Here is a 13,453-nt window from a genome sequence, read left to right on the forward strand (position 1 = left end):
AGGAGGAGGCCCAGCACTCAGCTGGAGCTAGCGTCTGCAGAGGTGGGTTAGGCTGTGATGGATGAGTGGTGTGGAGGAATACTGCCCTGTTTTTCAAGAGGAAAAAGCACTGTTTAATTGTGACAGACGATGTTGTACAGATTACGGACATGGCTGAAATGAGCAGTGCGGGATCAAGGCATTTTGCATGGGTTCAAGCCAGGCATTGAGAATAATTAACTAATGCTCCTGGTACAGTTGATGACAAAGTTGCAGATTTTGGAGTCCAGAACATGCTGAACTTGAAACCTTTCAGTAGCCAAATCCAGGGCACCATCCCAACAGACCCATCCCACGTGTCTGGCTGGTCATCCTCGCAGCCTGAAATGCTGTGTGCTAGCATGTCTGCCCAAGCAGAGGCAGAGGAGTCCAGCCACTTTGGTGAATGCATCAGTCCAGTTTGCAGCAGGGGCCAGGGGATCTCCAGTCCTGGAGGAAGAGATTTCCAGAGCCTTTAGTCTGGGTCCAGATGGGAGCAGCACTAGTTTTTATTTTGGTTTTGAAACCCTGAATTTCCAGCAAGCTGCTTTCTTGGCTGGCTTGGGTTGATTGAGTCGGTAGAGAGACAGTTGTAGGTGGATAATGGGGAGAGGGGGTGGTAAGTGGCAGAGCTATTGCCTTAGCGAGAGGGAAGGATGCCGTATAAGTACTGCCAGTCCCCATTCAGTGAGCAAATGGTGAGTCAGGGGCAGATACTGAGTCAGCAAGAAGGCGGACGGGTAGGTGGGTGGGTAGAGCACCCTGGCTAGCTCTGTACAAACCACTCAGCCGCACCGTTGCACTCAGCTCCCCGTGGGAAAGTTGCAGGCAGTGGTTTAGGCTGCTGCATCCTGGTTTCTCCCCATGCAATTCCCTGGGCTGCCTTTCTGAGCCAGTGGGGCTTCAGACAGGGGTCCTGACCATGGCCTCTGGTGGGCACATTTTGTCCTGACATGTTTATGATCCCAGTTGCAAACACTGGCGGTTTGCAAGGTGTGGTAGTAAAAGAAGAGGAATGAAAACAGCTGATGAAGGTAGAGAGAGCCCTTGAGCCTGTCTCACCCCAAAAATATCACTCATGCAGTCAAGGAGCTGGTGAAAGGTAGGAGGGGGGAGAAAGAAAGAAAAGAAGAAATGAGGCAGAAATGAGAGTGTGAGAGAGAAAATATTTGAGAGATGAAAAGAAATTACCATACGGCAGGATCCTGTTATTCAACCTAATTTTCAAAGGACTGCAGCTGTCGCACTGAGATAATCTGTTAATTATAACAGTCATTGTGTTTTGGCAATGGAAGAAAAAAACAGGTTCTAAACAAGGCAAGGTAGTGGGGAAAAGAGAGGGGAGGCACGGCTGTGTCAAAATGTATGTCAGATGTTAGCTTGAAATACAGGTGGGCGAGCTGGCCAGGAGGAGGGTCTCTTGCCAGCGGGGCTGAGCTGTGCCATTGCCTGGGGTTGGAGGATGGAGGGAAGGTGGAAGCAGCCATGTGGAAACATAATGTCCTGTCCAGCATGGGGCTACTCCTCTTGCTGAATCCAGGCACGCATTGACCAGAGGAAGAGCTTTGAGGGGCTGAAGTGTCCCCAGTGGCTTGTGCTGCCACAGCATTTCACTCTTGGATCACCTGAAACAGCTTCTCCATGTCCCCCCACACCTTTCCTCTGCTTCTGCCCCACATCAGATCCGGACCGCATCTGCTGTATTTGAACCATCACCTGTAACAGCTTCTGCTTCTGGTTAACTCTCCATTTGTGGGAAACCTGAGCACAGGGGCTGCCCCGTCTTCTGACATCTTGCAGACTGTCAGAGACACCCTGGCTGGGAAGGCTACGCAAGGGCATTGCACCCTTCCTCTCACTGGAATGGTGGCTTGACCTCTGGAGTTTTCATGCTGGAGTTGTACCGGGGTGCCTCGTTGTTCTACTTGGAGAGAGGTCTCACTGCTGGCAAGGGAACCTCTCTCAGATGGCTGCCCAGGGGAAGGCTGGCTGGAAGGCAAGAGCACCTTGAAGTATGCTGGAATGCCAACGCTGGTGCCCCACAGGAGTCTGCAGGCCTGGAGGTATCCTCCACAGGATGATGGGCTGCCAGTGTGCCTTGTGAAGTGATTGCTACCCTTAGCCAGCCCAGGACCTATGTGATTCCTTAGGCTCTGAGTCCCTCCAGCAAGAGACTGTAATGCAAGGAGTAACCCCCTCCATACCCCTTCCCTGCCCTACCTGCAGGGTAGCGTGTTTGAGGGCACTCCAAACTGGCACCACTGGGTTGCTGGGCATGTATTTAGCATCCAGAAATACTGGAGGTATGCTTGGTTTGAGTGAGGGCATCTCTCAAAGAGCATGTGGACCTGCTGTTCACAGCCAGCCTGATGAAAGGCAGGAGCTGCTGCTGTAGGAAATAGGGCAGCAAGGCCAGCACAGGACAGCAGCGGCATCACAGTGACCCTGAGGTGATGGGGGTCTTCGCAGTCACATCACATACAGCCCAAGAATTTGTCCTGGCCTCATGCCGGACATGTTGCCCTCCTCTGCAGCAATGCCCCACACACAAACAGAGCCAGTGCTCCCACCCTGCTCCCTACAGCAGCTGCCTCCCATGCACCCAGAGCACCCATGCTTGGCCTGTTACCTGCAGCAGCTCACACGCACACTCATGCAGAGCTGCCATTTCTGTCCCTTTCCCCTGACAGCTGGCAGAGAGCAGAGGTCATTCCCTGTCACCTACAGCAACTCCCTCCCACGCACACATGCAGAGCCAGCCCTCACACCCTGCTCCCTGTGACAGTGATTCACGTCAGGGGACGCATACAGAAGGAGTGCTCCCACCTCTTTTCCTACAGCCCTTCTCCCATACACACACTTGCGCAACCATGGTCGTCTCCCGCGATCCACGCACACCCACGCGCAGCCCGCACTCCCACCCCCTTCCCTACGGTGCCTCACACACAGCCAACGCTTCCACCCCTTTCTCCACAGTGACTTCATGCAAACACACATGCACACACACATATGCTCGCAACCAGCGCTTTGCCTGGTTCCCCATGGCAATTCCTCCCCCCCAAGGAGTCAGCACTCATTCTCTGCTTCACAGAGTGATTAACCCACATACACACCCAACCCGCGCATCCACCCCATCACCTAGAGCAACTCCTCCGTATATACTCCTCCTCTGCCTCGCACCCCCAGAGCCGACACTGCCACCCCTTTCTCTACAGTGACTCACACACATGCACACCCATGCACGTGCACAGGCAGAGCCATTCTTGCTGTTGTGCTCCCTATGGCAGGTCCCTACAGACAGTCACACAGAGCCCACGCTCCCTCCCCATTGCCAACAGGAATTATTTCTAAGCCTTTCCACTGCCTCATGTCTGGGCTCATGGGATGACACCAAGGGGAGTGATGTTTCCTGGGCCCCCCTCTCCCCTGGAGGGAGAGCGATGAAGGCGGCTTTATTGCTGCTCATATATTTTATGGAACCTGTAATCTCTTGACATCCTCTTCTGCTTGGAGAAGGCTGTTCCCCAAGCCTACCCCCATGCTCACATTCCTGTGGGCTGCTGCCACGGGCTGTCTGGGTGGAGCTAGCTTGATGCAAATCCCCCTTAATCTTCAATAATCGTATTAATATAAAAGGTAACCATTTAACTTTGGAAAACAAAGGTGGCTCTCTGGCCTGCCAGGGAACCACTGGCATATGAAAGACCTTTCTGCCAGTATTTATCACTCTAAAATAAGATTTACGCTTCTAAAGCTCTCCCTTTTCTTTCATGCTTCTGAGCTGCTTCATTTTCCTCCTCTGAGCTTTCCTATTCTCTCTTTCTTGCTGCCTAACAAATTAGGCATCTAATCACTGTTGGGGAGGCGCGATGGGAGAGCAGGGGTTTTATATACAGCATCAGTTTGTTTTTTTCATGGTTAGTCTTTAAGCTGCTTGGCCCAGCAAAGGTTTGCAGTCAATGGCTGTACATTTGCTTGAGCCTGGGTGCACGTGTATGGCAGACGGTAACTTCAGGTTAACATCTGAACTCTTCCCGTGCCCCGAACTGGCCAAAGGGCAGGACTGCAGAGCAGCATGTCCTTGGGGCAGTCCTACAAACTGCATTTCAGCCCTCTGCCCTTCCTCTGTGCAGGGCCCCATTGTTGCTGGCTGGAATTTGAGCTCTGTGAGCATCCTAGCAGCAGTGTCCTGTGAGAAGCTGCTAAGATCTTACGTGTTTTTGTGGGTTTCCTCACCACAGTGTCCTTCTGGGATCCTAGTGCTTTGGTCTTCCTTGTGTCAGGGACAGCTGTAGTTTGGGAGCTGCAAGCTTCCTCCCCACTCATGGCAGGGCCAGCCCAGCTTTCAAAGGGATGATTTTTCTCCCAGCAGGAACTGCGGATTCATATATGGTGAAATAAACCTGCCCAGAGTTGAACCACAAGATTTCTCCTGCGGCAACACTCTGCCAAAACTCATAGAGCCTCTAACATTGAGTGGCCACCCTTCAGCAGGACCCATTGATACCACTGAACTATATAGTTCAAACACTGTAAGGGATGAAGTCTTTGTCTGGTTAGTGACATGAAAACACCTTTTGTTGCATGACTTTCTAGGGTGGTTCTACAGCTTTTTTTTCCTTTTTATGTTTCTGCCTAAGCCAGCTCATCTGTCCTCTAGATTTTTGAAGCTACAGGACCAATTTCAAACAAACGTAACATTGGGATGGATCTCAGTGATGCTGTGATCTTATGTGTTTCATGAAAATAGGAGGATAAATTAGAGAAGAGAGAAAGTGAGAGCGAAACCTTCACAGAGCCCCATTAAAGGAAAGAGTGCTGTGTGAGCTCAACCCTCAGTGAACATCCAAGAAGCTGCAGTAGAAGACATTATTGCTCGCTCTCTCGTACACATGCACACAAATGTCTTCCATGTCACAAATCCACAGGTCATCAGGCTTCCTGCTCCCTCTTCTCTTGGTCCCAAACTTCTCAGGGCTTCTGGAGCACCTGTGGGCACAGCCACAGGTTCGTTGCTGCTTGAGTTGGTGGTACCTCCTGCAATAAACCGGAGCATCCCTGGAAGCAGTGGGGCTGAGAGGGAAGGGGCTGCTGTTGTATGAGTGCCACACCTGTGCTGCAAGCTTCTCTCAGGGCACTGTCCTTTCACTATAGCCAGGGGCAAAAGCAAGGACCATCTCTGTGTGGTGATTTGAAGCAGCTGCAGTGATGCTCAGATCAGTGTGTATTACAGAAACTATCTGGCTGGTGTGGAGAGTCCCTTCAAGTAAGGCACCAAATCCCAGTACCAAGCACCCCTGGGAAAGGCCCCTTTTTCAGAAAGTGGTTGGAGAAATCCTGGAAGGACCTTGAAGCCAAGAGGGAGGAGGCAGAGCCCCTTGGAGATGGTGTTTGTGCCCTGAGGCCCTCCAGGAGCAGGCAGCGCACTGAGCTGGGAAGAGGGCTGCTGCCCAGCTGCAGCACAAAGCATAAGAAAGCAGCAGGAGCTTTGGCCTGGTTTCGGGGTGTCCCCAGAGGAGCCAAGAGTGTTTGGCAGGTTTTTAATGCATGCATTTCTAATGGGAGGCTCTTAGCACCGTTTAAGCAATGGTAGAATTAAGTGCTGGCTTTTCCAGTGCACTGAGCCCCAGAAGGACAATGTTGACAAGGTCAGAATTTCAGGCCCAAATTGCTGCTGCATGTGGCTTTTCTCATTGCCTTTCTACACTGTGGCCCCTAGACTTTGTATCTTTTCTCAGTCATGGTCCTTCCACCCCCTCATCCCCCAGCTTGTCTCTGTCCCTCATACCATGCCTGTCCACAATTTCAGTGGTTGTATTTTAACCTACCCTCGTACCTGGCAATGTAACTAGTGACTGTACTCCTGTGTCACCCTCTGTGCCACCTTGATCCCTGAGCCAAAGGGTTGTCTGTGGCTATTAGGACATCTGGCTCCTGACTCAGATTTGGGGCTCTTCTCCCTCCATTTCGCTCTCCTTTCTCTCTCCTCTGAACAGGGGAACCATCCCTGTGGCCTTCTGCTCTTCTCCAAATACTCTGGTGCACAGAAATGCCAATAACATTGAGACATCCATTAGCAGGGAATAAACCAGAGCGTTGGGATCTCGGAGCTGATGGGTTGATTTTGTGCCAGCCAAGAAGGGTACAGACATTCATGGGCACAATGCCACTACTGTTCCTTGATGCTCTCGCATACGTGAGGGTGGCAAGAAGCCAAGGGCACATTGTAAGAGCCATCTTGGGTTACACTGAAGAGTGTTGGAACCCTACAGCTGGGTAGGCCCAGCACATGGGTGGTGACCTTGCACCTGCCCTGTAAAACAGATCCTGTGTCCCAACTTTTCCCCTCACCCATAGCCACAGCCTCCCTCCAAACCAGGCTCTCCACAACTCATGCATCCCCCTTCCTCTGCTCCCCTCTGGGCTGGAGTTGCTCGCCCTTGCTCTCTCTGCCCACCCTCCATCCCTGCATCTTCTTGCTCTGTTGCCTGAGAAGCAAGTCAGGGAAACAGCCAACTCCACTGTCAGCACCTTTCAGGCCAGCAGAAAGGACAGGGAGTTGCTTGCTTGAGTTGTTGGACTCCAGTGCTATCATCTGATTTATGTTCATTTGGCTCTAGACAGCTGAGGGAGGGCATGGTCCTGACCCCCATCCCTGGCCTCCCCTTGCCTGTGAATTGCCAGTGTCAGGGAGCAGCTGCTCCCTGAAGGGAAGGGCATGGCTGTGGTGGAGCTGGAGATCGGCACTCCTATGCCATTGCTGTGGCAGGGACTGACGGCACTGGGCTGAGCTGAAATGGGGTCCTGGGCCATGGGTAGGGGTGGAGGAGGCCACAGATTGGGCTGGCCTTGGGGGCCTTAAAACAAGTGCAACAGCTGGGAGACAGGAGCTGCTGGGGGAAGATGGCAGGGACTGTGTATTTCTTGTACATAGCCACCTTGGGGACACAAGGGGACCAATGAGTTTGGCCTGAGGAATGGCTTGGCCCTTCCTTTGGCCTGTGGCTGAGGCAAGATTGCACAGCCAAGGTGGGAGGTAGACAGGAAGCAGGTCTTCTCTGCATGGTCCCCTTGTTTTTGACACATAGCAAGGATAAATACCACCTTCATTTCCATCCACCCCCTAACTCAGCCACCTCTTTCCTTTCCAGGCTGCTAGGACATCTCCCCTTCCAAGCCTTCTCTGTGCTGCCTGAGTGCAGCTCCCTGAGTGGGATAGGGTGGCTCTCAGCAATTGCTGGGGCTGCTGCAGAGGAATGTGGTCCTGGCCTCAGGATGGCCCTATGGACCATGAACAAGCTACAGCAGGCAATGATGACTTCAGCACAGCATTTGGAGCAGCCTGCCCTACCAGAAGGGGTCAAAGCAAGGGGGCTGGGATGTTTCTGTATGGAGTTGGATATTGTGCAGGGCATTTGGTGAGGTGAGACAGACAGGCCAAAGCATAATGCTCAGAGAAGGACACTGGCTAAAATCTGGGCTAAGCTTTTCACTGCTTGCTCAGGGGCTGCCCCTGGCCTCTCCTGGGGTGGACATACTTTGGGCACCAATGTGCAAAAAGCATGATAGTATCTGCCACTCTTTTGTTCAGTGGAAGAGACGGGGCAAAGTGAAGGAGCATTAGAGAGGAAGGTAAGGGGACAGAGATGGTGTGGGGATTGGCTGTATCTCTGCATGGAGTCACCTCTGGAAAAGGTAGGACAAGGCAGGGGACTGGCACTGAGGAATATGAGAGGCCTGTGGGTCCCAGCCTGTGTAAAGCCAGATGTGTCTCCTATCTGATGCATCTGGGGAGACAGGAAATTATTTCTCATTGGATTATAAGGCTGAGAAACAAAGCAACAGAATGTAAAAACCTCTGCCTTCTGCTTCAGTGCTGGCTTATACAAAGCTGAGGCAGCAGCTGGAGGCCATCATATGACAACCATAAATGACATGAGTTTGGTGGCCTCAGATGATGAGTTGCAGGGAACAGAGGCTTTCTCTCTGTCTTTTCCATTGGTCTAGCTCTTTTCCCCCTCCCCTTCTCCATCTTGGCTTTACTTTTTGGATTATTGAATATTTAAGTGTTTCTCTGTGACACTATCTCTGATCCTTTAATCCAGCTGGCCTGGTAATTCCACAGACCCAAATCAGCTCAGATTTCTCCGCAGACGTAAGCCTTGTTCCTCAAGGGTTCACTCCTCCTCCATTTATCTTCCTTCATTTTATTTCTGCCCTTTGTGTCTCTGTGCTAGAAATTGGTTCAGCTTTTGCAGCAAAAGCTTCGGCGATATCTTTAGTGAGCAGCCTCCCCCCCAAAATAAAAGGAGCAAGAGGGGATATTTATTTTTCATTAAATAAGAATACTTTTCTCCATTTTTTATTGTTTTCTGCCTCCTCAAAATTAAAAAAACCCAAAAAGCATAGTTCCCCCATGTTTTATCTGCTGTATGAAATTATTTCCCCCGTGCTGCCTGAGGATACACCTGTCAGGGTCCTGTCTCAGCACAGTGGGAGAAGGGTTGAAGCTGCAGCTGGAGAGAAGGGTGCTCCAGGCTGCTCTTCCCAGTCAGAACCAGGAGCTTGCCCAGAGCCCAGAAATACATTGAAACAAATGCCACTTAGCTGCTGATTCCTGCAAGGTGTCCTTTCCCACAAAGGGGCAGCATTCATAGCCCCCAAGGAGAGGTGGCAAGGAAGGTGGAAGCTGTGCACCTCTCTTTGGTGGGGGATAGGTGGGTGGTGTGCTCCAGCTCAGGACTGCTGGCATTGCTGGGTGAGAGACTGGAGGCTGGTATTCGACACACTGCCTGCACCCTGCCCCCTGCCCCCAGCATGCTCAAGCCAGACGGGCTCACCTCAATAGCCTTGTCCCTGCACCAAGAGGCAGGAACAATTTTTAGAACACAAGTGGTTACACGTGGCTTGAATTATTTATCCCTCTTGCATCAAGGAAGGAAGGAAACAAACAAAAAAGTGTGTTTTTCTTTTGCGGGGCGGGGGAAGGCTTGTCTGCATTTTCCCTGCTTCATGCATTCTGTGTACATTATTTTCAGGCAGCTGAAAATACGTGGCTTTGGCTGTGTTTGGGACTTGCCTTTGTTTACACTAGGAGTTTTGAGTCCCCTCAATAACAACCTGATGTTTCCAACCCTCCCTCCCCTTTCCCTTCTAACCTCACACTGCTGCATTCCCTCTGGGTCCCTGGTTGTGATCACATTACTTAAGGGAGCCCAGGTACCCTTCTGCATGCCCCTGATATGAGATTATACTAGTGAAGGTTCCCTTCTCAAAGGCTTATCAGCACAGCAGGCAGTACCATTCCTCTCTTGCTTGCACCCCTCAAAATGCTGTCTCTTTCCCATCTCCCTCTTCTCAGGAAACCTTGCTGTGTATGCTTTTATTTCAAAGACCCCCTCCAACTGATGCCTCTTCTTGTCTCCTGTGTGCTTTCTTTTCCAGATTCCAGTGACAGATGGATCTCTCTTGTGCGTACTTGCTCTTTGCCTCTCTGTATTTTTGTTTTCGACATGTTTGATCTGAAGCGCTGAAGCTTCTCAGAGGGAACGCAGGAGAGAAGGAATAGAAGGAGGAGGAACCGAGGGAGCGTGAGCGACAGAGGAGGCAGCCCTGCCTTGTTCTTCCAAATCACATCGTGGAGGGGCAGGGGAAGACTAGAGGGGGGAGGACTTGGGTTTGTTTTGGGGTGGGTTTGGTGTGGGTGGGGGGTGGGTGGGAGGGAGAAAAGTGGAAAAGGTGGGAGAGTTGCTCATGAGCATCAAAGAAGATTCATTATTCTTGGTCTGAATTTTTGTTTAGAAAAGAAGCACAAGGTAGTTCCCTTCAGACCAACCATCCATGGTCATAGCTTTTGGGTGTGCTGGAAGCAGACTGCACGTGTTCCCGTTGCTCCATGCTCCTGGCTTGACCCAGAGGGCAAGAAGAAATAATGGTGATGACACCCAATAGGACTGGGGTGCTCATGCCCTTCCATTACTAAACCCCAGTTACTACCACTTTCTCTTCCCACTGCCCCTTAGCTTCCTTTTGCTGTGGTCCTGAGATTTGGGGTTGGTTTTTGCTGGGTTTTTTTTCCATCCTAATGAGGGCACCACTGCAGACCATGATGTGCCTGGGGTTGTGGGCAGCTGCCCTGCTCTGCTTGTTTTCCCCTGGCACCGTGCGAGGTGACTGCTGGCTGATTGAAGGGGACAAAGGTTATGTGTGGCTGGCCATCTGCAGCCAGAACCAGCCCCCATATGAGACCATCCCCCAGCATATCAACAGCACGGTGCACGACTTGCGTCTGAACGAGAATAAGCTCAAAGTGGTGCTGTACTCCTCCCTCAACCGCTTCGGCAACCTGACTGATTTGAACCTGACTAAGAATGAGATCTCCTATATTGAGGATGGGGCTTTCATGGGCCAGTCAAACCTCCAGGTCTTACAGCTGGGCTACAACAAACTCACCAACCTGACAGAGGGCATGTTGCGGGGCATGGCCCGTCTCCAGTTCCTCTTTGTGCAGCACAACCTAATTGAGCTGGTCACCCCTACTGCCTTCTCCGAGTGCCCCAGCTTGATTAGCATTGACCTGTCATCTAACCGTCTCAGCCGCCTGGAGGGGAACACTTTCACCAGCTTGAGCAATCTGATGGTGTGTGAGCTGGCTGGCAACCCCTTCAACTGCGACTGTAGCCTCTATAGCTTTCTTAACTGGCTGGCACTCTTCAACAATGTCACCAAGAACTATGACCGGCTCCAGTGTGAGACTCCTCGGGAGTTCGCTGGGTACCCGCTCCTGGTACCTCGGCCTCACCACAACCGCAATGCCATCACCATCTTCCAGTCCATGTGCAGAGGTGGCACCATCCCCTCCCTCTCCAGGGTCAACCCCACCCCTTATACCCCTGACTCCCAGCGAGACCTGGATGAGGGCTCAGCCATCAGCCCTGGGGACTTCCTCTCAGTCAAACCTCCAGCCTCCTCCACCACTGACTCCTCCTTCAGTCCCAGCATCAAGCTCCATGATGTCACCATCACCTCAGCCATCCTGATGGTAACCATCCCCATGCCCTACAGTAAGATGTATGTGCTGGTCCAATACAACAACAGCTACGTTTCTGACATAGCAACACTGAAGAGCAAGAAGGAATATGTCACTGTCAACAAGTTGAAGGCCCACACTGATTATACTTTCTGTGTGGCCTCCATCCGCAACAACAGGCGCTACAACCACACTTGCCTGACCTTTGCAACCCGGAGCAAAGGTAGGGAGGACCCTATTTCCAGTACTTCCACCACCACACACTATATCATGACCACCCTGGGTTGCCTCTTTGGGATGGTCATTGTCTTGGGGGTGGTGTACTACTGCCTGCGGAAGCGGAGGATGCAGGAGGAGAAACAGAAGTCCCTCAATGTCAAAAAGACCATCCTGGAAATGCGTTATGGATCAGATATTGACACCAGTACCATGGTCCATCCTTCACAGAAGCTGGGTGAGCCACCTGTCATCCCTGTCTCACGGATGTCCTCCATCCCTTCCATGATTGGGGAGAAGTTGCCCCCATCAAAGTCAATGGAGGCTGGGATGGAGACTCCTAAAGTCACCACTAAAGGTAACTACATTGAGGTGCGGACTGGTGGTGGGGATGGGCTGGAACGAACCCAGAGGGATGACGACCTGAGGGAGCTTGACAATGGACAAGGCTCAGCTGCTGAGATCTCTACTATAGCCAAGGAGGTAGACAAGGTCAACCAGATCATCAACAACTGCATTGATGCCCTCAAGCTGGACACAGCTTCCTTCCTGGGTGGTGGGACTGGTGTTGACTCAGACATGGCCTTTGAGTGCCAATCCATCCCAGCCAGTTCCTCGGGTGGGCTAGAGCGGCCCAGCTTTCTTTCCCCACCCTACAAGGAAAGCTCCCACCACCCTTTGCAGCGCCAGCTCAGTGCTGATGCTGCCGTGGCCAGAAAGACCTGCAGTGTCTCCTCTAGTGGCTCCATCAAGAGTGCCAAGGTCTTCAGCTTGGATGTGCCTGACCACCCACCACTCAGCAAGTCTGACTCCAAATACATTGAGAAGGGCAGCCCACTCAACAGCCCTTTGGATCGTCTTCCCTTGGTGTCCCCGGGCGCCATACACCACTTGGAGGTCAAGCCTTCTTACCATTGCAGTGAGCACCGTCACTCCTTCCCGGCCCTGTACTATGAGGAAAGTGCTGACACCCTGAGCCAGCGGGTGTCATTCCTCAAGCCACTCTCCCGGTCCAAGCGAGACTCCACGTACTCCCAGCTCTCCCCAAGACACTACTTCTCGGGCTACTCCTCCAGCCCTGAGTACTCATCAGAGAGTACCCACAAGATCTGGGAGCGATTCCGGCCTTACAAGAAGCACCACAGGGAGGAGGTTTACATGGCGGCTGGGCATGCCCTGCGGAAGAAAGTTCAGTTTGCCAAGGACGAGGATCTGCATGACATCCTGGATTACTGGAAAGGAGTCTCTGCTCAGCAGAAGCTGTGACTCTCCCTTGCTCTTTCCAAGGAAACAATACAAAACAAGACCCCCCCCAACAACCAGAAAAAAAAAATGCCACTTGACTGTGAAAAATAAACCAACAACAAAATACTCCCGACAAATACAAAACTGACAAAATCGTTTCTTAAAGTTTACAACAACAACAGAAAACTCTCACACACACAGACACACACAGACACACACACGCCGAATTGTTCTACTGTGTTACGGGGACCATTGTTCTGCCTGCAGATGGTTGGGAGGAGCGTCCTGCTCTGACACTGTGGTAACAACACTGGAGTGCGGGTGGGTGGGAATGGCCCGGGAGGGGGTGGCAGCGGTGGCAGGGGAAGGGCAGGGATGGACACTCACTGGGCATGAAACTCAGCTGTGAACTATTGCTCTTTCTGTTGCTGTTGAGGGCTTATTTTTCTTTTGGGTGGGAGGGGAGAACTTTGGTTTAGAAAGCTTCTCTGCCCACCTGATACACCTACTTTTACAAATCTTCCATCACTATTTTTCCCCTTATTTCACTTGGCAGTGGAGGCTTTTTTCTCTCTCTGGTCCCCTTCCAAGATAGGTGGGATTTGTTGGAAGAAGTTCTCTCGCTTCTTTTCCTTTTCCTCTTCCCTACCCTTCTCTGTTAGGGCTCCCTAGGCTTGCACTTTCTGTCTAGATGCTTCACAAACATCCATCCTCCTCAGAGGAAGGAGAGGAGGTGCAAAGAACCGAGGGAGGTAGGACCTGCCACACAACAGACTGTGTGCCCTTGCTGCTCTTCCTCCTTCCTTTCTCCTGCCATGTTGTTGCTGATGAACACCAGCAATTCTGGAGTGATGGGCATTCTCCAGGCCTGCTCAGAGCCAGTTTTCTGCCAGTTGGTGGGGGCATATGAATGCGCTTTTTGGCATGGCAAGCCAGGTCCTCAAG

General features: G+C 51.8%; 1 protein-coding gene across 1 annotated transcript; it reads left to right on the top strand.

Annotated features, from left to right (window-relative positions):
• Nucleotides 1-10,102: 10,102 nt before the first annotated feature.
• Nucleotides 10,103-12,529, top strand: ELFN2 (extracellular leucine rich repeat and fibronectin type III domain containing 2). Its single transcript, XM_009486907.2, has one exon. It carries the CDS (start codon nucleotides 10,103-10,105, stop codon nucleotides 12,527-12,529), a length of 2,427 nt encoding a protein of 808 aa, XP_009485182.1.
• Nucleotides 12,530-13,453: the final 924 nt, after the last annotated feature.

Source organism: Pelecanus crispus, chromosome 1, assembly GCF_030463565.1.
Source record: "Pelecanus crispus isolate bPelCri1 chromosome 1, bPelCri1.pri, whole genome shotgun sequence".
NCBI lineage: Eukaryota > Metazoa > Chordata > Aves > Pelecaniformes > Pelecanidae > Pelecanus > Pelecanus crispus.